At 35.1% G+C, this 21404-nt stretch overlaps 1 protein-coding gene and 1 long non-coding RNA gene across 2 annotated transcripts; both read left to right on the forward strand.

Moving 5' to 3' along the window:
* Positions 1 to 9084: 9084 nt before the first annotated feature.
* LOC117335964 (cartilage oligomeric matrix protein-like) lies at positions 9085 to 17289 on the forward strand. Its single transcript, XM_033896257.1, has 14 exons — positions 9085 to 9093; positions 9554 to 9703; positions 9979 to 10083; positions 10541 to 10648; positions 11152 to 11356; positions 11799 to 11922; positions 12367 to 12452; positions 13055 to 13164; positions 14484 to 14656; positions 14981 to 15124; positions 15335 to 15412; positions 16253 to 16455; positions 16599 to 16684; positions 17203 to 17289. Exons 1-14 carry the CDS (start codon positions 9085 to 9087, stop codon positions 17287 to 17289), a joined length of 1668 nt encoding a protein of 555 aa, XP_033752148.1.
* Positions 17290 to 17583: 294 nt separating this feature from the next.
* LOC117336435 lies at positions 17584 to 20186 on the forward strand. The gene is made up of 3 exons (XR_004534622.1): positions 17584 to 17695; positions 18055 to 18125; positions 18515 to 20186. It is a non-coding gene; the product is annotated as an uncharacterized LOC117336435 (long non-coding RNA).
* The last annotated feature ends 1218 nt before the right edge of the window (positions 20187 to 21404 follow it).

Genomic DNA, 21404 nt, shown 5'->3' on the forward strand with positions numbered 1-21404 from the left:
GGACAATCAGACGGACTGCTTTGGTATAGACCACAATTTTGGGTAGGAAATTAAACAAAAAATGTTTCTTAAACAAACGTATTATGGTATACATGTACCTGTTGTATCGTAGATACACTATGTACATAAATGTTCATTAAGGAAATTAGTTTGATATTTTGATATTTTAAGCTGACCTTTCCATCGCAACGAATTAAGCACAAAACACAAAATGTTGATGTGAGAATTATCACACAAATGAATTCTGTACATTGATTTAGATTCACGTCTGCCATTCGAGTGGGATTTGTTTACCAAGGCATCCAGAACGAGACACTATCTGTCGGAGGAGGCGATGACCTTTGGGTCTTCATCAATGACGTTTTAGTACTTGAGGTCATCACAAGGGGAAATGACTTTCCATGCAAGATGATTGATATATATCCAGCATCAGTTGCAGGTGAAGTGTCAATTACCCTCCATGCTGTTTCGAAAATGAAATCAGAAAAATATACTCCATGTTGAATTGATGAAAATAATAACAAATATTGATGTTACATATATATCGAAAACACTGTCCGTATTAAAAGTATCCTACCATGAATGCATTTCTTTGATTCAGGTGGCGCCACAATCATACCTCACACAGGAATTATAGTCAGTGGACAATGCGTCATAACAAACACTGAACCGACCGAGGGTGTCTTTCTCAAACTATCAGTGAGTGTATTTCTACTGGCTACTTGATAGATAGCAGTAAAATTATCTTGACAATAATTTTCGTATTTCATTAAGAAAAAAATTATATATAATGCTAAGATAATGAAACGTTATCAATGGTACATCAAAGTATTTTACATGTCTTTGATCACTTTTGATTGCGCTACTATGAGTGAAAGAACAATATCGAAATGCTATATGCTTTTACATTGGAGTTACATATTTTTACAGTATATAATCTTATATAAACCGCTTTATCATTTGTTTTAATCATAAGAATAATGCTGTCATATATATGGATACATTATTTATTTAATTGTGTCGTGTTTAACAATAATTTCACACTTTTTGAGAAAAAATATGTAGAATACGTTATGATGTTTGAAATTCTATTTATCAGGTAGGTGAGAGATACCGTATGTCAATATTCCACGCCGAGCGTCTCACATGTTCCTCTAGTCTGTACATACAAACAGAAAACATCCAGTTTATTACTGATCCACTAGAAGACTTACCAAGTGATTACGTCATCAATCCATCAGAAGATTCCCATGTTAACGGGACGCTCCAGCATCTGTACCTCACCGACATTTTCTCAGTCGGACCTCTTTTCAATGTCACCATTCTCAGAGGTAACCTTGTGGATACTTCGTTTCATATCATTGAAATCATGTCAAGATAAAACAAAACATGTCTTCATTAAGGACACTACGCAGGGAAACCCTTGATACATCTATTTTACTGTAAACATGGAAATTTACGCGAGAGGGAAATTTACACTAATTACACGGAGTCCTTTTAATCGCGACAATTCCCCCCACTCGTTTTATTTTAATAACAATTTGCATAATCTCGAACTACTAACGTAGGTGGATCGATCGCGAAAATTACCCCAACGTGTATAGGTTACATATCGAAATCGCGAAATTAACCCCCGCGAAAATAACAAAGTTTACAGTATTTGAAAATTCGGAACATTCTAGCTAATATGAACAGGCGGGGTTATTTGAAATTAAGAGTTATACAGCGCACTGTTTTGGCGAGTGATACAAATCTGTTTGCATGTTAACTATTTTTCCTTTACAGGAAATGAGGCCAGACATTTCACGATACTGGACAATACTGCAGCAAATACACAGACAGCGATACCCCAAAACGTCACCTCCCTAAACTACACCACGGTTGACGGCATATCGTATGTCGGTAAGTATCTTCTCGTTTTGCTGTGGTAAGATAATTAGCAAAGCACCTTAATTATTCAATATCAGCGAAGTTTGTTCAGCTACAGCTTACATCGTAATGTTAAAACATAATAAACGAATTGAAAGTTAAAAGTATGAACAACTGGGTGTACTATAATGACACAACAGTGGTTCTTTTTTTCCCTCAATAGTTTCATTTCCCTTTGTCAGGATGGATATGTTGAACATGGAGTATATGAGAAATACATATACTAAATCAATATCTATGTTAACATACGTCCAATCTAAACACAATGTTATATTTTCTCTGTCGGCAAATGTGTTCGATTTGATAGCTTGGAAATGTATTTATCATTGATACATGCAAAATACGGTGGAAAGCATGTAAACTTTATTAATGGGTCAAATAAGTTTGCATTTGAAAGGGAAATCTCCAAAAAAATAGGGAGACAAATTCTGTACGGGTACTTATTAATGATTCTTTGTTTCAGAGTGCTCTAACACCACCTCTGTGACCTCTGAGGAGACTATTAACAACTCTACGGAAACGTTCATCGTTAACACTGACGTCGCTCTGTTCACTCTTGTCTCGTCGTTTGATTATGAGGTCAGCAGTTCGTACAACGTAGTCATGGAGATTATCGATCCGGGTAAAACCCCGCCACCTACAGGTACCATCACAGTTAAGGTAAGCATAAGATATTTAAATATTTCTTAGATGTACCATTATGAAAAGACGTTCTGAAAACATTTAATAAAATGCAATCAAATTATCTTTAATCTTGGAGCTGATTGTCATGAAACACATATTCATAATAAATGCATTTGTCCCGATAACGTTCGGGTTTTGCTCGTACATGTACATGCATCATCTGAAATACTGTAATGTTCTACAGAAAGGGCCCAGTACAGGAAGTATTTTGATGTTAACTACAATATGGATGGGTAAATAAGGTAGATATCAATGAAAGACTCTATAGTTTAAATTCATTATTTTACATTTTATCTACTAATAAATCTACGTGGAAATTCATTTGTTGTTTGATGTACTACAAGCAGGGGCATCTGCACTGAAAGCACTAGAGGTAGTTAAAAGAATACATTTGATCATTTGGTATATATCCATTTTATTTTCCGTAATAGAGGTTTGTTTGTGGAATCCTGCTATCATTTTATTTCCGGAGAATTGAACTCCGGATTAATGGAGTGATACTGTTTTATCAGGTGAACGTACAAGATGTCAACGACAACTGCCCAGGGTTTAACCACACTAACTTCAATCTAAGAGGTGATCCTTCCCTGCAGGTCCTACCCATCGCCACAGTGACAGCATTCGACGCCGACAGTGGTAACAACAGTGACGTTACGTACCACATATCTAGTGTTGTAGAAACGTTAGTTGACTATATCTTATTTTCCAAATGTCGTACACTCTTTAATCTTATTTTTTTTAAACTCGTTTAATTTACACTTGTGAAGATCTGTCAAAACGTTTAGTGCAGAAGAAATATAAACTTTATGTTATTTTAAACCTGGATATTTCTTATTTGAGTCTGAATGATGATAAAACTGAAAAGATCAGTACATAGCTTTGAACAAGATTTGGCCAATAAATCGGATCCAAGATCGCAATGGTAGATCGAATTAATGGTCAAAATCATTAATTAATTTGTTAATTTTTGAAGATAGTCCAGGAAATATCTCATACAGTAAGTGCGTTCTCATATATAATGTACTCATATATTATTCACGTTCGGAGAAATGAGACGCTATATATTCACGTTCGGAGCCGTAATCGGGGTCGTAACTTCTTTTTCAGAAACCAAATTCTTATATACAAAGTTTATTCTTTTGTTTCTTATGTCTAAACAGACCTGCGTTAGATATCGACCCGTCTCTGGACCTGTTTACGGAAGTCTACATACAGACGACGACGCTTAACTTCTCAATAATCGCCATTGATGGCGGGTCTCCAACAAGAGGGTCACGTACAACATTGGCGTTCGAGGTGGACAATTCGTGTCTGATCGATGCCACATACGGTGCAGTAAATTACTCGCTTTCATTGGACATCACAAAGGGTCAGCTCTATTTCAGAGTGCCAGGGTACTACGTATCCCATCAAGGTAAAGATTTATTTAATGTAAAAGTTATTGAAAGCACTACTAGTCATAAAGTACGGGACAAGTGTTTATACTTGCAAACAACAATTAAGCATGATATATACTTTTAAATCGCAGCATTTAACTAATAATAGTAATAAATTATAGAAATGCTTAGTCATAATAAAAAGCAAAAAGTCAGCTTAAATAATGCTGTATTAGGGTATATTGTCCCACATTGCTTACTCAATAGTTCGAGCAGAAAGCAATCGTCATCAAATGGCAAAAACGATATAAATGTCGAGATTAAGAATTATCACTGTCGTAGAACGAACAGGATGTGTATATACATAAATAAAAATGACTTTTCGAATCATAAGTCATAGGAAGTAGTAGAGTAGACTAGTTTTATAACTGACGAATACGGATATATTTTTGAGGATGTGATCAAGCATTAGGTATGGAGCATGGACACATAGGAGAACAAGACATTACGGCGTCATCTTTCTCTTATGAGGGGAATCCTCGTCGTGCCCGACTGAACTTCCCTGGAATTCCACGTAAGTGTGTATTTACAAGCTCACATGTGTCATTAAATTTGAGGGAAACTTTAATTACTAGACTGGAACTACTTCTCACATCCTCAATGAAACTTTCATTCTTGTTTGTAATTGAAGAAAATCTTAGTTTTACAGCATAACATAATCATAGTCTTGATTTTAGGATACAGAACAAAGACATATATTGGGCTGGAAGACATATAATTATATTAGGTTTTATGTGGATTAACATTCTAAAAGCTAGCTTTAGATACTATCGAAAATATAATATGTCGTTATCTAATTATTCAAAGTCGTTACTATTTTTAAATTGTGTCCAACATTCGGAAAGCATTGAGGAGGCTCTGGTGATTTTCCAATAATTTTAGATTTTGTCAAGGTCAGAATCTATATATATTATGTTTTCTTATAAAATTAATTTGTATTCAACACTTAGATGAAATTGGAAGCATACACGGAGGCTGGACTCCAGTAGAGAACCATGACCAGTGGATACAGGTATCTCTAAATACATCCTACAAGATCAATAAACTTATGGTACAGGGACAGGCGGATGAGGATAACTGGGTCACAAGTCTCGCTATCACATACAGTAGCGACGGGGTCACGTGGTTCAATTATACAAATGATGCGGGTAACACGGTGCGTATTTGTTTTGAAACAAAACTAAAACTAGCTATTAAGAATGTTGAGTTTGCATTTATTCTATTCTGATATAAACAGTTGTCATCAGCTTAACACATCCCCGTATTTAATCTTGTTTTTCAAGAAATGGTCCATAGCCAAAGTCAAGATAATCGTTAATTAGATATCCTGTGGTTATATTGCAATACCGTTACAAAACATAATATACAACCCAATAATTTTGTAGACATATAAAATAAGTTTGTATTTGCTATCTGTGAAGACTTTAGAAGCCAACAGTGACAGGGATACAATAGTTACCATTACATTGGATCCGGAAATCGTCACACACATTATCCGGATATATCCTTTAACCTGGCACAACCATGTGGGAATGCGCTTGGAACTCGTCGGTTGCTCTAAATTCCTTTTTGATTACTGTGAGTGGTATTCAGCACTATTTTCAAAGGTGAAACATGTAGGTATTGTCTACAGTCATTGAATGCAATTCGAGAAAAAAGAGACATTACTTCATATCTGGACAACAATAACACAATAACAGTAGAGCCAGACTTAGTTATATGTTGTAGATGAATGTTTAACATGTATGTATGGACTTCTCAACACCTGATAAGGTATCTCTTAAATATTACTTCTATTACATTTACCAGTTACATAATCTTTAAAACTCTTTTAAGGCAATTTTAAAAAAAAAATTCGAGGCAAGTACAAATTTTAGTAGGACCAGCATACATCCATAGTGTGATTTTGATATTAGATATCATTTTCCACAGACCGGACGACATGTGAGCGATGTCTCACCAGTAACTACTGTGTAGGAGATGGTACCTCGTTACCGTGTGGACGTTGTGATCCTCTTCAGGCAAACTCCACATGTGGACGTTCTCCAACTGAACACTCGTTTGGACTCGCTGCTGAATGCACCACATGTCCCCTTGGCTGGGTAGCCAATTTGTTGTATATTGTTTTTTTGAGCATGCTCGCTTAGTTCTCTTTATTTTTATATCTTGATTTATATATTAATATTTTTAACGTTTTTAATCTCTTGATATGACGCTTAAAATTAATCTGATATAAAATGCGATTTTGTCGATAGCTTTTAAATAAGTAATATCATGATCTTGTATATTTCGCTTCTAAAAGATTGTATTGCAATACGCAATGATACTTAACAAAACAGGAGAAAATGATTTCCCTATGAACAGACGTCAGATATAAACTAATAGACGTGTCCTGAAAATGAATGTGTAATTTGTGTAATTTGATTTATTTCTATGAAATCCTACATCCTCGATTTTGTTATTATGTTGGTATTATCTGTTGTTTTAATCATCATGAATACACCTGAATCTGCTATGAGTTAAAGACCGGGGTCTGTTACAATTAATTTCGATCATTGGAAGTAGAAAGATATATGGCGATTTGGTTCAAGAAACATTACATCTCATATCGTCTCTGCGGATTTTGTTAGGGTTAAGTTATATAAAATTATGTTCAATGGTACGAAATATATCCTCATTGGTGTAAATATAAAATAATTTCCTTGTTCTTGTGTGCCGATGCTGTGGTTTATTTTACATTACCGTCGCCTTGAGCTCATTAAGAATTAGACCATTTTTAGTGGAATCTTATATTTCTTTTTTTATTATTTTCATCCAGTTTTGGGTAAATTATTATTAATTGGGTTAAACACTGTTTCAATAAACGGGTTATTGAAACGGTGTTTATATTTCTTCATTATAGTTGTGCAATGACGGGTACGCAGAACCGTGTCCAGATTTTCACTACGTAAACTGCACGGATGATGATTGCCCTGAGCAGTGTCAGCCCTGTGAGCCAGGGTATGCTTGTCGTAAGGGAGAGAGGTTTGAATGTTTGGAGGGAACGTACTCTGATGGTTCTGTCGGTATGTAGCATTCAGGTATAGCATTTTACTGCTAATGATGTTCACTAACATTATTAGCACTTCCATTTTAATACAATGTTAGGCATACTTCAATGTAACACATGATATAAACATAAGTCGGTGTAAGGATATTTTGAAACCATTCTAAAAGTTGATATGCATATCTAATATTTCTGATTGCTTTAATTTGAATATAGAGTACAAGTATTCAACATGGTCTGCAAATATTAGGCTCGAAGGTATGCATTGACATCACGAAATCTTTATTTTGCGCCGATCTATTTACTAGTATATGTATGATCATTTCAATATGATGTGGAATTTCGACGCTATATACGAAATGCGGATTTGTTGGAAGATGTATTTCTAATATTTTACAGCGCTCTGTACGCTGTGTGGTCCCGGGACCTACCAGGATGAAAGACGACAAGCGTCGTGTAAGACATGTCCAATAGGGTACGAATCATCGAACACCAGACATAGCTGTGATACATGTCCGAGGAGGGCTTACCTTGACCTTGACACTAAAAGTTGTGTACCATGCATCTCTAATGTCCAGTGCCCTTGTTTAGGTGATACCGCTGTCTGTTATACAACACAGCAATGTTATAACTATCAGACGGGACTAGATACATACAGTCACAGTTGTCTCCCTTGTCCGGATGGGTTTACAGGAGATGGTGCCACCTGTTTTGACATCGACGAGGTATAGTACATTGTGGATTTTTATGTATTGTTTAATTAACGTAACCTGAACAAGGAATGACACGCCATGTATCAGACAAGACAGACATGTTATGAGATAACGCGAAGCAACAGGGGGGGGGGGGGGGGGGGGGGGGGGGGGGGCAGCTAAAGTATGTATAGTATAGTAGTATAGTAGTTCGAAAGTAATACTTCATAAGTAGATTGTTCTAAACATGAATGGACGTGATGCTAAAACAAGAAAATTTGCAAAGGCTAACATGCATATGCATTTAACAAATGCCAATTAAGGATATCAATTTCCATCTTATATTTTGTAAATTGTATAAGTTGTTTTTATTTTTTTTATCAAATCGATAGAAAAGGTCATATTTTCAAATACATATCATGTGTGCATTTCAATATCATAATAATCTGATGTGCAATTTGGGACTTGGGTTATCAATTAAAACTCCAATGAAGCAGTTAAATACCATTAACTTATATGTTTTAGCATATCCCACCAAATATATTTTAAGGAATACAATTTATGTTTTTTTTTTGTTTTTTTTTCCCAACAAATCAATTTTAATCCCCCATCTATTAGAAAGCTGCCGGGGTTGGGGAGCCCTGGGGTCAGCTCTTTGACAATAATGTGTCCTCATACAAGAGGGCTCTCATTCTTAATAATCTCTTTCTTTCTTTCTTTCTTTCTTTCTTTCTGTCTTTCTTTCTTTTAAAGTCTTTCTTTCTTTCTTTCTTTCTGTCTTCTTTCTTTTTCTTTTTTTTCGTTCTTTCTTTCTAATTATCTTTTGTTTTATTTTTTATACAATAATTATAAGGTAACATTAATTATAAATAAAAAACAAAAAAAAAACAAAAAAAACAAAAACAAAACAAAAACAAAAACAAAACAAAACAAAAATTGACTTCAGTTTATGTAATTTCAAGACAGCTATTAATCTAAGTAAGGCTATATTTATATATATATATGTGTATTTAATTATATGTCGATGAGCATTTGTTAATACAATGTAATAGAAGTGATTAGTTTAATTAGTTTTTGGTTTTCATTTAGTGCGTAGTCTACGAACCTTGTTGGAACTCCAGCACCTGCATCAACACGTCCCCAGGCTACCAATGTAGGGCGTGTCCATTCGGCTACATAGGGACCTACGAGGATGCTCTGACCATAGCCATACACAGACAGACATATTATTGGCAAAACCATGTATTGTCGCCAGAAAACCAAACCTGTACTGATATCAATGAATGTTTATTCAGCAATGGCGGATGTGACGTCAACGCTTACTGTCATAATACTATCGTATGTTTTGATATGTTCATGGCTGTAGTTTTGCCTCTCTTTTTATTTATTCTGTTTTGGTTTCCCTGCCTTGGATGAAATGCATTTTCACAGCTTCCTTAAAAATAAGTCGCGAAACTACTCTTAAAAAACCCAACCTGTATATATGTATGTCTCTTAAGACAGGATTGCAAGAGTCGTGTATTGTTTTCGTCATTTAAGAACAAAACGCTCAATTTGGAAGCAAATTAAGATTTACGTTAAAATAAAAGAGAAACAAAATGCATACTCTAATGCATTAACATTCTACCTTTGAGGAGGTTTTAAAGAGAAACACAATAACATTGATAAATGTTTTATTGGTTTGATTATACTTTGTGTTTCAAAAATTTATCCTTCACTACCTAAACCACATAGCCAGTGAAGTAAAGCACTGCTTTACCTTCCAGGGAAGTTTCTACTGTGGGGAATGCTTGCCTGGTTATATTGGGAACCCAACCATTGGCTGTAGACTGGGCGACTTCTGTTTGTCCGGGGAGAACAACTGTAACGTTAGCGCTGAGTGTCACTACATTACACTGGGGGGATTTCGCTGTACGGTAAGTAACTTATGATATTGTTCGTTTTGAGCATTTATAACATGATAGAATACGTCGATCACTATAAATTTCTTATCCCTGGTGCTTTTTTCTGATGAATGACACTTATAGACAGAGTTGTACATGTATTAGAATTCAAACGTCGTGCGTTTTCGACTGTTTGAGGTATTTTAAACCAAAGCTTGATGAATAAGTTAGTATAATAATGATTGTAAATGAAAAATAAATTTCATTAGACAGGAAACATATAAAAAGGGTTACATGATTTTATATAGTGTCGGAGTGGGTGGGCAGGTGACGGCATTCAATGTGGCAACGACACCGACGGGGACGGCATATCAGACGCCATTATTCCCTGTAGTGCTGAGAGCTGTATGGCGGTAAGTTAACTTTCTTTGGTTTCAAAAAAAGGACGACGTATACAAGCGACACTAAAAGAAATTTCATTTGACGATTTGTTTTTGTTTCCATTTTCAGGTATTCAACATTTTAGTCTGTATTTATATATATCAAATATCTATCCGGACAGGTAACACATACATGTATTTGTCACATTGTTAAGCTGTTTGATAAGTGTGGTGATGTCGCTGTTCATGCAATAAACGTCCTCTTTCCTGACAGTTATACCCTACTTCGACCTATAGGCACTGGTAAAATGACGAACCTGGTTTTATTTCATGATAAGTATCTTTTGCCCTGACAAAGTATGAAAAGGGAAGCTATTTTGTTATGTTCAACTATGCGTCCTGTATAGTATTCTGTATAGTATTGTTCATACAATTAAAGGCTGATTTTAATGTTAATGATTCAGTCTTAGGTTTGTTGTTGTAATTGCAGGATAACTGTCAATATGTGGCTAATGGCGGTCAGGAGGACAACGACAAGGACAACGTGGGTGATGTGTGTGATGATGATGACGACAACGATTACATTGCCGACGTAGATGTAAGAGTGTTAATCTTTTTGATGATATAAGGAGAATACTATTATTTCTCCTTATATGAAGGAGATATTTCCTTCTCACAAGAATACGGTTTGCATTGGAATTTTAAATATGTTCGATTTTCTATTGTAATAATAATATGCTTTCAATTTGAACAGGAGATTTGTTAATTATACTGTCATTTGTATAATTGAGAGTAAACAAAACATAATCACAACGATGTCGTAAAAATGATGAAATGGAAAACTCCACCGCGGCATACGCCATTGCACTAGAAAATTTGAAAACAGCAAGTCAATTGCATTTTAATGTATGTATTGCTGTTCCAATAACGAATGTAAGAGTCTGTTCATCATAGTTTCTTTTTATAATACTGCCAAGGAAGACAAAGGACATAAAACTATAGATTATTTACATCAGTTTATGTTAAGTATGGATAGTATCATTTTGATAATCACGGGATAATAACGTATTAGATATTAATACAATATATTGACAATTTCAGGATAACTGTCAATACGTTGCCAACAGATTGCAGACCGACATAGATGGAGACGGTCGTGGTGACGACTGTGACAACTGTATCAATGACGTAAACTATGACCAGTCTGACGTCGATGGTGACGGACTTGGTGACGTATGTGATGACGATATTGACGGCGATACCATTCTAAACGGATTTGATAACTGTCCGTACGAAGCCAATATAGGTACGTATACTTGATTGAAAAATACGTCATGCGAAACATCACGCGAATCATGCGCATATTGCCACGAGTGATGATTTTTGACGAATTACAACGATTTTCCTATTAACCTCGCTGGAATCTGTCATTTCTTTCAAACGGAAGTTTCTGCGCGCTTCTGCTGTAGGCTTTGCCAAACTCAAACAAGTTTGAAAGCGAATAACAATAGAAAACTTAGAAATTGCATATGTTTCTTTCTCGTTTTAACCATTTTTTTTTTTTTTCTCTTTTCGTCTTCAATAATGAAAAATTGAATGTTTTTTTCCAATTGAACGTATTTTTTCACTTCTATGTTAGAATATGCCAATATTTTACTCGTGTTTCCCTCATGCAAAATATCGACATTCTACAGTTGTAACTCAAAATGAGTATGCGGGCAGAACATACGTATATTTTTTTGTGACAGCTCAGACAGACACGGACGGTGACACGGTTGGAGATATTTGTGATAACTGTAAAAACTTCCCTAACGCTGCACAGACAGACACAAACCAGAACGAGGTCGGAGATGACTGTGATGGACAGGACAGGTAATTAGGTGTAATGTCGTTTTATTTCTCTTACGTATGCTTAGGTGCAACGATAACAAGAAATGACGATAATAAGAAATAATTGATATTTTGTAAAATATATGTGTAACTCAATTTTCTGTGTTAATCCATATTTTGCATCCCTAGAAGAAGAACAAATAAGCCCAGGTTTACGTATGAAAAAAAAATTAAGAACGATCTTAAGGATAAATAAATAAAACTCAGTATCTCGAATTAATGACATTCTTCATATTGTGCTTAAATGGATATAAAACAGCTGTTTTGTCCACGGATATGTTCGAATTTGTTATATATGTCCACATTATTCATATATAATTAAGTGTACATATGTGACATATTACACAACAATTGCCTTTCTGAAAAAGAAAATATATTAGATGAAGATATTTTAATGTATCCCAATATATTATGTTTACACTACAGCGATGGTGATGGTGTAATTGACTTTAAAGACAACTGTGTACATTTTCCAAACTCGGTACAGACAGACAGCGACAACGACGGAATCGGTATGTGTTTCATCGTGTCATCTACTACCCTATTCCGTATGCTTAAGTATGACATACATTAGTGGCTATATTGACCAAGAAATACCTCTACAGAAACATTAAGTATATATTCTATGTCCACTCTTATTTATCGTGCCTGTAGCTAGGAACACAATGAACATCCCATTTATGTTAAGACCATGCAAGTAGACAATAGCAGGATATTCTCCTCCCAAACTGAAAGTGTTATAGATCACATTTCAAATGGTTAAGTTGCACAAAATTGATTGTTTTTGAAAGGTTTTTTTCAACAAATACTCAAAATTATCTAGTTTTATTGAATGAAAGACTTATTTGAGCTAAATATTTATTTTTTTGAAAATCAATGAAAATAATGAAGAATACATCATATACAACGTATGTTATAATCATGTCAGATGTATGTACCATTCACCTCCTTTCAAGATGCCTTGTCGATTAACACAGCTTCCATAAAATAGCACTATAATCATGTTGACTTCAATCGTCACTTGTTAGTAGAAATGCCAGATATCCATTTAAATGACAGATCCTAGCACGTTGATTACAGTGGACATATTATGAGTAGATACCGTGTCCATTAGGTGATGCGTGTGATGAAGATATCGATGGAGATGGTGTGTCTAACAAGGCCGATAACTGTGTTTATGTCGCTAATCCTGGACAGGAAATGCTGAATGGTAAGAAATTATTTGTATTTTGTGAAATTGTGTTTTTAAAAAAAACCTGTAAAACTAACTCACAAATCACCGGAATTTTTTCTTGATATACTAGATGGAAATCTGGTTCATGTCCATAACTGTGAAAGGGATGTATTGTATGGCTGATATTGTTATGGTTTTAAAATAGCCAATATTACGTTGGATGCAAACTTTTCTAAGTTTGTTCAACCTTGTCTTCTATAAATGACATCCACCTCATTTAAATAAACTAATAGTGTGAGATTTATGTAAAAATGGGTATACAAATTTATCTATTCTAACGAAAGTAAGACAAATTTCGACATTCTGCATTAATACACGTTTACACAGGTCACAAGAGCAGGGGTGATGCATGTGACCTTGACTTGGATTCTGACGGAACTCCGGATCTTGACGACATATGTCCTTACAATAGAAATATCGCAAACGCCACGTTCTCGCGTTACTTCACTTTGGACCTTAATCCACAGTGGACGACAGAAGTTTCGCCTGAGTGGTCAGTCCAAAACAAAGGCCGATATATTCATCAGTCCAAATCAACATTAAAACCAGTGGCTCTGATTGGTATGGACATAAATATCGTTGTTAGGCTTTCAGTATATACATATGTTAATGCCATTATGTAATAACTACGATAGATGTGATTTATATATATATATATAGAATTTATTTTTTTCATTTCGTTTCTATTCACGTGCCATAAAAATGAAAGTATCAAAAAAGGTTATAGTTTGAAAAAGAATACATGTTGAACTCAATGTCACTGATGTCGTATGTAGAATTACAATTGTCTTTATAGGGAAGCAGATATTTGACCACGTGACACTCACCGGGACTACTTTTGTCGAAAGTAGTGAAGGATATGGTGTTATCGGGTTTATATTGGGTTACCAAAGCAACCGGAAGTACTATTTATTGACTTGGAGACATAAACATTTTAACCTGAACGACCGGGGAAATGTTAAAGGCTTTCAAATATGGGTAGGTATATAAGAATCCTCTTAAAGTGTAATACATAAGATGTGTGATTTCTCACTGAGAAACGCATCTCTTCTAGGAAAAGATTGTATACATTATTTATAATTGTATGTAATAGTACAAATGATGCTCTTTCAAAATCGTCTGGTTATCATAAACGCTATTACTAAACGAGTGAACAATTACAGCTAAAAGTCTAAATCACGTTGTCTGCAGCATGCAAATGTATTTGAGTTAATAAAAATCAAACGTACTGTAACACAGGTACTATAAATCTACACTCATGAAGCAGAAGTATGCAATAAATCAGATGAGTTTCTTTCTATACTTACAGCTAGTAGATTCGGGAATTGCTCCAAGCACGTCGTACGCGTATGCGTTATATCACGGTTGTAATACGGCCGGAATCACGACACTGTTGTGGCAGGATCCAGACCTGACAGGCTGGGAGTTGGGTCAGGGATACAGGTGGACAATAGAGCATAGTCCGTCTGTAGGAATTCTGAGGTTCGCTATAGCTTTGTTATGCTAAATAACGGGAGATGCGTATCATGTCATCTGAAATGAATAAAAACATATACATTTATAACAATACAGTAATGAAAACCCGGCGAAAAGTAAGAATTCAACGTCAGATATTTTTCGTAAAACCAAACTCTCATTAAAACGATTTTTTATCTAAAACATGTCGGGCGGTAATTATCACATCACATGGACATGTTTATATTGTATCTTATTCTTATGGACAATGCCTTTTCTCAGATTTAGGATTTTATTGATTGGCTCTTGGAATGTTTAGCATTTAAGTTATTCTGTTATATAATTATACAGAGTTTGTGTTGACCAAGGAGACAGGATCCTGGTGGACTCAGGGTATGTGTTGGATGTGTCGATACATGGCGGAAGGCTGGGTGTGTTCTCCTACAACCAGACGGGCTCCCATTGGTCTAACCTCCAGTACAGCTGTACAGAAAGGTATTCTTTCATTACGTATCGTGGCCAGCTGAAGCAATTTCCTTTACGTCTTAGCCTGGATACCACGAATATCTATTTATAGTATTACACTTGTAGTGACCTCAAACGTTATCTTTGCGCTACCTTTTAAGACTCACGCAAACAACAAAACTGTAAAATGTTACTATACGTCATCATTACTTCACTCTTCAGAACATTGATCTTTTCCAGAATGAATAAAGCGTTGCAGTTAAATGGCAGCACATATGGAGAGATAGGCACATTTTATCAACTATCAATCGATTACAGGTAATTAGATTTCAAGTTTTATGCAAACAAAATTTGGATTCCGGCCTGTCGATTACATAATGAACGTTATAGCCATGGGTTTTGTTTTCATTCATTTATGAAAATATAAGTCTCCCTTTATAGGCAGACCAAGGACGCAACGATCCAATGACAGACCGCTCCACTGTTACATTATGTTTCCCTTTATATAAATATAAGGCGGCCATCTTAGATTTTGACAGTAAAAGGTTTGCTATTTCCATCGCTTGAAAAGTATTGGAGGTGTGGTTCTCACATTTCGCATGTTCCCTTTGGTCCTTAATTGTGATCATGTCATTATGAGCCTGATCAGAAATCAAAATGGCCGAGATGCGATTTTAACTATTGAAATTTGACACATTTCAGAAAATTCTTAGATCTTTTTAGACATTATATTTAGGTTCCACATGTTATAAATTTATTCGGAGAAAGGGAAAAGTGGAGGAAAGATCAGTCTTTCATCGGACTGATAAAGATTATTCAATAGTGGGCACCAGGATCCATATAGGGTCTCTTGTATTTTGTGCTGTGAAATTAAACAGGAAGCTAAGATGAGAAGATCAGACTAAGAAGTAAATTGAACATGTGTTTATCTATGCCTTCAAGGATTTATAGTAATTTTGTATTAACTTTTCCAGTGGTACATTGGTACAAATAAACGTGTTAGCCTATTCCTGGCCCATTAGTCATTAATCGTTAATGCGTGAAGACACACCGTGTCAATATGTTTTACATACAGGGGTATAATTAAACAAATTCAAAAGCATCTCCATAACAATTGCATGGTTGTTCATAAATTTAACTGTGTTTACATGGTTTTAGTTTCAGTCTGGAGGCATGGGTCTACTTGTCAGCTGGCTATCTCACCACAAAACAGCCAATAATGTGTTCCATGTCTGGTGACGTTTGTCTCTATGTTGAGAGCAGTACATTTCACGTAAAGGTTGGAGATAGTATAATCGACGGTACAAGAGTCTTAATGGCGGAAACGTGGACACATATCATTACAGTTTACGAAGCCCAACGTACGTGTCATACGACTGTTATTTTAATATATAAGAGTATTGATATAAAAGTGATATTAAAGAAAAAAAATAATAAAAACATTCGAATGTGTTGGTTTCAATATGATTCTTGATATACATTCAACCTCATATGTCTATTTCAGATAACAGAGTGACTTTATATGTTGACGGCACAACCGGCCTTCCTACACAAGATAAGAGGATATATGGGATACCAGAGCTTACCTGGGTATGTCTAATTTTGTCCTATTTAACGAGGTACATAAATACATTACTTAGCCAGTCTATGTGAAATCAACGTCAAAAATAATGAAAGAATATATCTTACCATCTAGCCACTATACTGATATTTGTTGGTAGTTAATTTGACTTATTTTTACTGGACGGTTATCATAGTAAACGGAAATATTCGTCTTTCATATCGTATTTTAAGTCCCAATTTTTCCTCCTGGTGTCGCCAATAAAATATTAGAGTGGTTCTAGTTTCCGCACCAGCAGCGTGTGTGGGTATGGAAAATTTGATAGCGTCAAAGCTGTCGTGTGATTTCGTATATTTGAAATTAATTTGATAAAGAATGGATAAATCATCAAAGCTCTATCGGTTCATGGAAATTCCACGTGCTGGATATATCGCCTGACCAACACATATTAAAAAAAATCCTATATAACAACATATCTTTCTAAATCAATGTATATATACAATGTGTATGTTTATCGTCATTTCAAGAGCGATCTATTTTATTTCAGAATACTAGTGACATCTTGTTCCTTGGCAGAGACAACAATAGCTTCTTTAACGGCATGGTAGATGAGGTGAAGTTGTCTAAGACTTAATAAAACCTAGCCCCGTTATCAACGAATTATACACGAGACAAATTGATGTTTCCCTATAATTCTTCCTTTCATTCATAAAAAAAAAGAATATATATATTTCAGTAAAATAGTTGGCAATCTGCTTTGATTTTAATGAGCTGTTTCCATTAATATTCCTGTTGAACATTGACTATTTGAAAACATCTTATCGTGGGAGAATGATATTTCAATTCTTCATAAAACCTAAATACTTATACTGTACAATGACTTCGTCTTAAAGAGCCATTATTTAATTGACAGGTTAAAATTTACAATACGGCCATACCTGACGCTGATATAAACGCTTACTGGACGAAGTTTGACATGACCAAAGACTACAAGAAGTGTTTACTATCGGCACACTACAATATGGACAACCAGACGCAATGTAAGTATCTTATCGTAATCAATCAAACAAAAGTAGTGGTAACCTTTGTGGATTGCATTCACAAATGACAGAAAAGTGCCCTTTAATATTAACTAATCATTAGTATTACAGGCGGATACAGTTTATACGGAATGATAAATAACATTGTAGCATGTCGCTTGATCTCTCGTCATTCTAACACTTATTAATGATGTTGATGTTTAGGAAATATAGAAGGGAAGTAAGAAAAATCATCGCAAACGGATGTTGAAGTTAAAACATAACTCTAACCAAATTAGAATGTTCATTAACATACCAACGTAGTTTTAAACATGCACTTGAGGAACTCCATATCCATACACATCATTACTTTATTCCAGGGTCTTTTCTGGAGGATAAAGGGCTGCTTCACCTCGATGCTCGGCTGTATGGATTTCCGACTTTTGTCGAGGTGAGCAAGCTCAGTACTGAATAAAAAGGATGCGTTTATATTGTTGTGGCATTCTTTCTTTAGTGGTTAGTGATATCTTTCCTTTATTAGTGGCGTGTAATACTTTCGCACCGAATCCAGGCATACCGAAATTATCAGTCAGTTCCTCTGCCTTCTTTTGTGTCCGCCATTACACCAGCAAAGCGAACATTTTGTATTGGTATCCAATATTCAGTTTCATTTTACAGTATATTTCGATAATTGTATATGCAAATATTTTTCTATATATACACATATGTATTCAAACAAAAAAGGAATAATCTGCACATAACTATCATAAACTAATATTGATGTCTGTGAAATAAATCACAAATAGGTTTACCTTCTTATATTTTTTTTTTTTTTTTCAGAGCACGACCGACTACCATCGTTTTTACGACTCCATCACCTAAATACCAGTACCTAGAAATATATCCTGCAGGACAGGAAGGAATTATAAACTAATAACCATTCGATATCATGTAATATGACAATCTCTTTTCATATATGCATGTTCTACTATCTAGCTGTTGAAATCATTGTAGTTATACGACTTGGTTTTTATGTTAAGTACCACATAATATATAAACCGTTTAGACGTGTAATTATTCGCTGGGACGTTGTTCTATTACCCATTTGATTTCATATCTGTAAAAGTTCTTATTTCAAAAGTAAATGCAACTGTCATTTATTTAACGAAGTATTTAAATTGTATAAGCGCATGTTTAGCATATGTGATTGATTTAAGATTCTTATTCAACTGTTAAACTGCAGTTTTACATATAACTACGACCATACATTTATGTCTACATACTAATACTTTATTATCATTATTGTCATCATGAACGAAATTATGTTATTTGTGTGTTAATATGAACGTTGTTAACAAGAGATCACACAGGATCTTGCCGACTACGTATGTTTATTGATTCTATCTTGATATAAGTCTGATATTGACTTTAATCATCTTATGTTTCTTTCTTCTTTATAATCAATATTTGTCCATCAACATGTGGTATTCACAAAATAATTCTGTGTTTTTCTTCCAATTAGTCGTATAATTGAACATGCACATCTAGATACCAAAGAAGCCTACAAATAAATGTGCATAGTCTTGAAAACAAAGAGAAAAAGCAATTAAGTAAAACTTCAACTGTCAAATCAAAGATGGTCACGTGTCTGTCATTAGTTTCATTATTTATATGGAATATTTCTTGGAAAAACACCGGGAGATAATCGACTTTTAAAAAAGTAATCCTTACTCAAAATCGATAAAAACGGCAAAATATTAACCAAATAGACGTAGACTTGTAAGAGTACAAGGAGAATAAAACCAGGTGAGCTCCAGTAGAGTAAGCGTTCTAAGCTTCATCGACGTCACCAACAATATACTCATCCTCAAAATGAGAAACGGGGTGGTGATCACGTAACCAGCAGACTAGACGTACCATCGAGTATATATAACACGTCTAACTTCATTCAATGATTTATTACAACAGATATATACCGACTCAATTATATTTATCTCGATTTTTAGGATTAATTTCCCGGAATTCACAAGTGACGAATTGTATGGATGATGCACTCATTCTGTACTGCTATAGCTAAGTAAAGACTGGTGTATAATGCGTCCATGGTAAAGACAAATGTCAGGGAATGCAAAACACGACACTTTTCAAACAATGTTTGATTAACCAGCAGGATACACTGTATCGGTTATTCGGACGATATATAAATCTATCACATTTAAATGCGTCTTATTTAATATTTTTTGTATTTGGCTATAATCATGTACATTGTTCACACATTAACTAGTTCCACGTTACGAAATTACTTGGTTATTCTTTCTGAGCAAACATAAAACGAGATAGATCGGTATGAACAGAACAGCAAGCATAAAACCGACGAGTGTCGAGTGTCGAGTTTCCTCTTTATCAAAAGGCCACATTACTCTTTTATTTCTTTTGATAAATACATATTACTTTTTTGTTTTGTATATATTATTATTTTTCCTTAATGAAATAAGAACATTCTTACCAGTTCAAACATATGAAATTGTTCATCGACGAATTCAAACACTACATCCAACGACAAGTTTCCTTTTCCAATTAGATATCGTTTAGTTGCGTAGGTGTGAGTACCAATGTTATAACCTCTTGGAAAACATTTCACAAGAAAAAGTTAACAAATAACTACCTGACTACTCCTTGTGTACATTGATACACGTTTAAGGGTGGCACAGTGGTAACACACTTACCTTTCACCTAGGCGGCCAGGACATTTTTTGACGCCCACACCCCCCCCCCCACCCCCCCCCCCCCCCCCCCCCCCCCCCCCCCCCCCCCCCCCCCCCCCCCCCCCCCCCCCCCCCCCCCCCTCTGAGAAAACAATATCAGGCTAGAGCAAACATAGGCGAGGCAGTTAGGGCGAATGTCAACAAACGTCAAAGTATTTATTATAATTTTAAATCTAAAAATAGGTCTTCTGTCTTGCATCTTTTATGACAATGAAAAATAATTACAAGAGATTATTAATGCTAACCCCGCCAAAACAAATATTGTATCAGAAACGAAATATATCACACACGTCATGAAGAAAACATAACAAAATATTGTATATATTGATGGCAGGGTTGTGTACATGAATGTATATATTGATGGTAGGGTTGTGTACATGAATGTATATATGGATGGTAGGGTTGTGTACATGAATGTATATATGGATGGTAGGGTTGTGTACATGAATGTATTAATGGATGGTAGGGTTGTGTACATGAATGTATTAATGGATGGTAGGGTTGTGTACATGAATGTATTAATGGATGGTAGGGTTGTGTACATGAATGTATATATGGATGGTAGGGTTGTGTACATGAATGTATTAATGGATGGTAGGGTTGTGTACATGAATGTATATATGGATGGTAGGGTTGTGTACATGAATGTATTAATGGATGGTAGGGTTGTGTACATGAATGTATTAATGGATGGTAGGGTTGTGTACATGAATGTATATATGGATGGTAGGGTTGTGTACATGGATGTATATATGGATGGTAGGGTTGTGTACATGAATGTATTAATGGATGGTAGGGTTGTGTACATGGATGTATATATGGATGGTAGGGTTGTGTTCATGAATGTATATATGGATGGTAGGGTTGTGTACATGAATGTATACATGGATGGTAGGGTTGTGTACATGAAATTATTAATGGATGGTAGGGTTGTGTACATGAATGTATTAATGGATGGTAGGGTT

This window comes from Pecten maximus, chromosome 10 (genome assembly GCF_902652985.1).
Source record: "Pecten maximus chromosome 10, xPecMax1.1, whole genome shotgun sequence".
NCBI classification, from domain to species: Eukaryota; Metazoa; Mollusca; class Bivalvia; order Pectinida; family Pectinidae; genus Pecten; species Pecten maximus.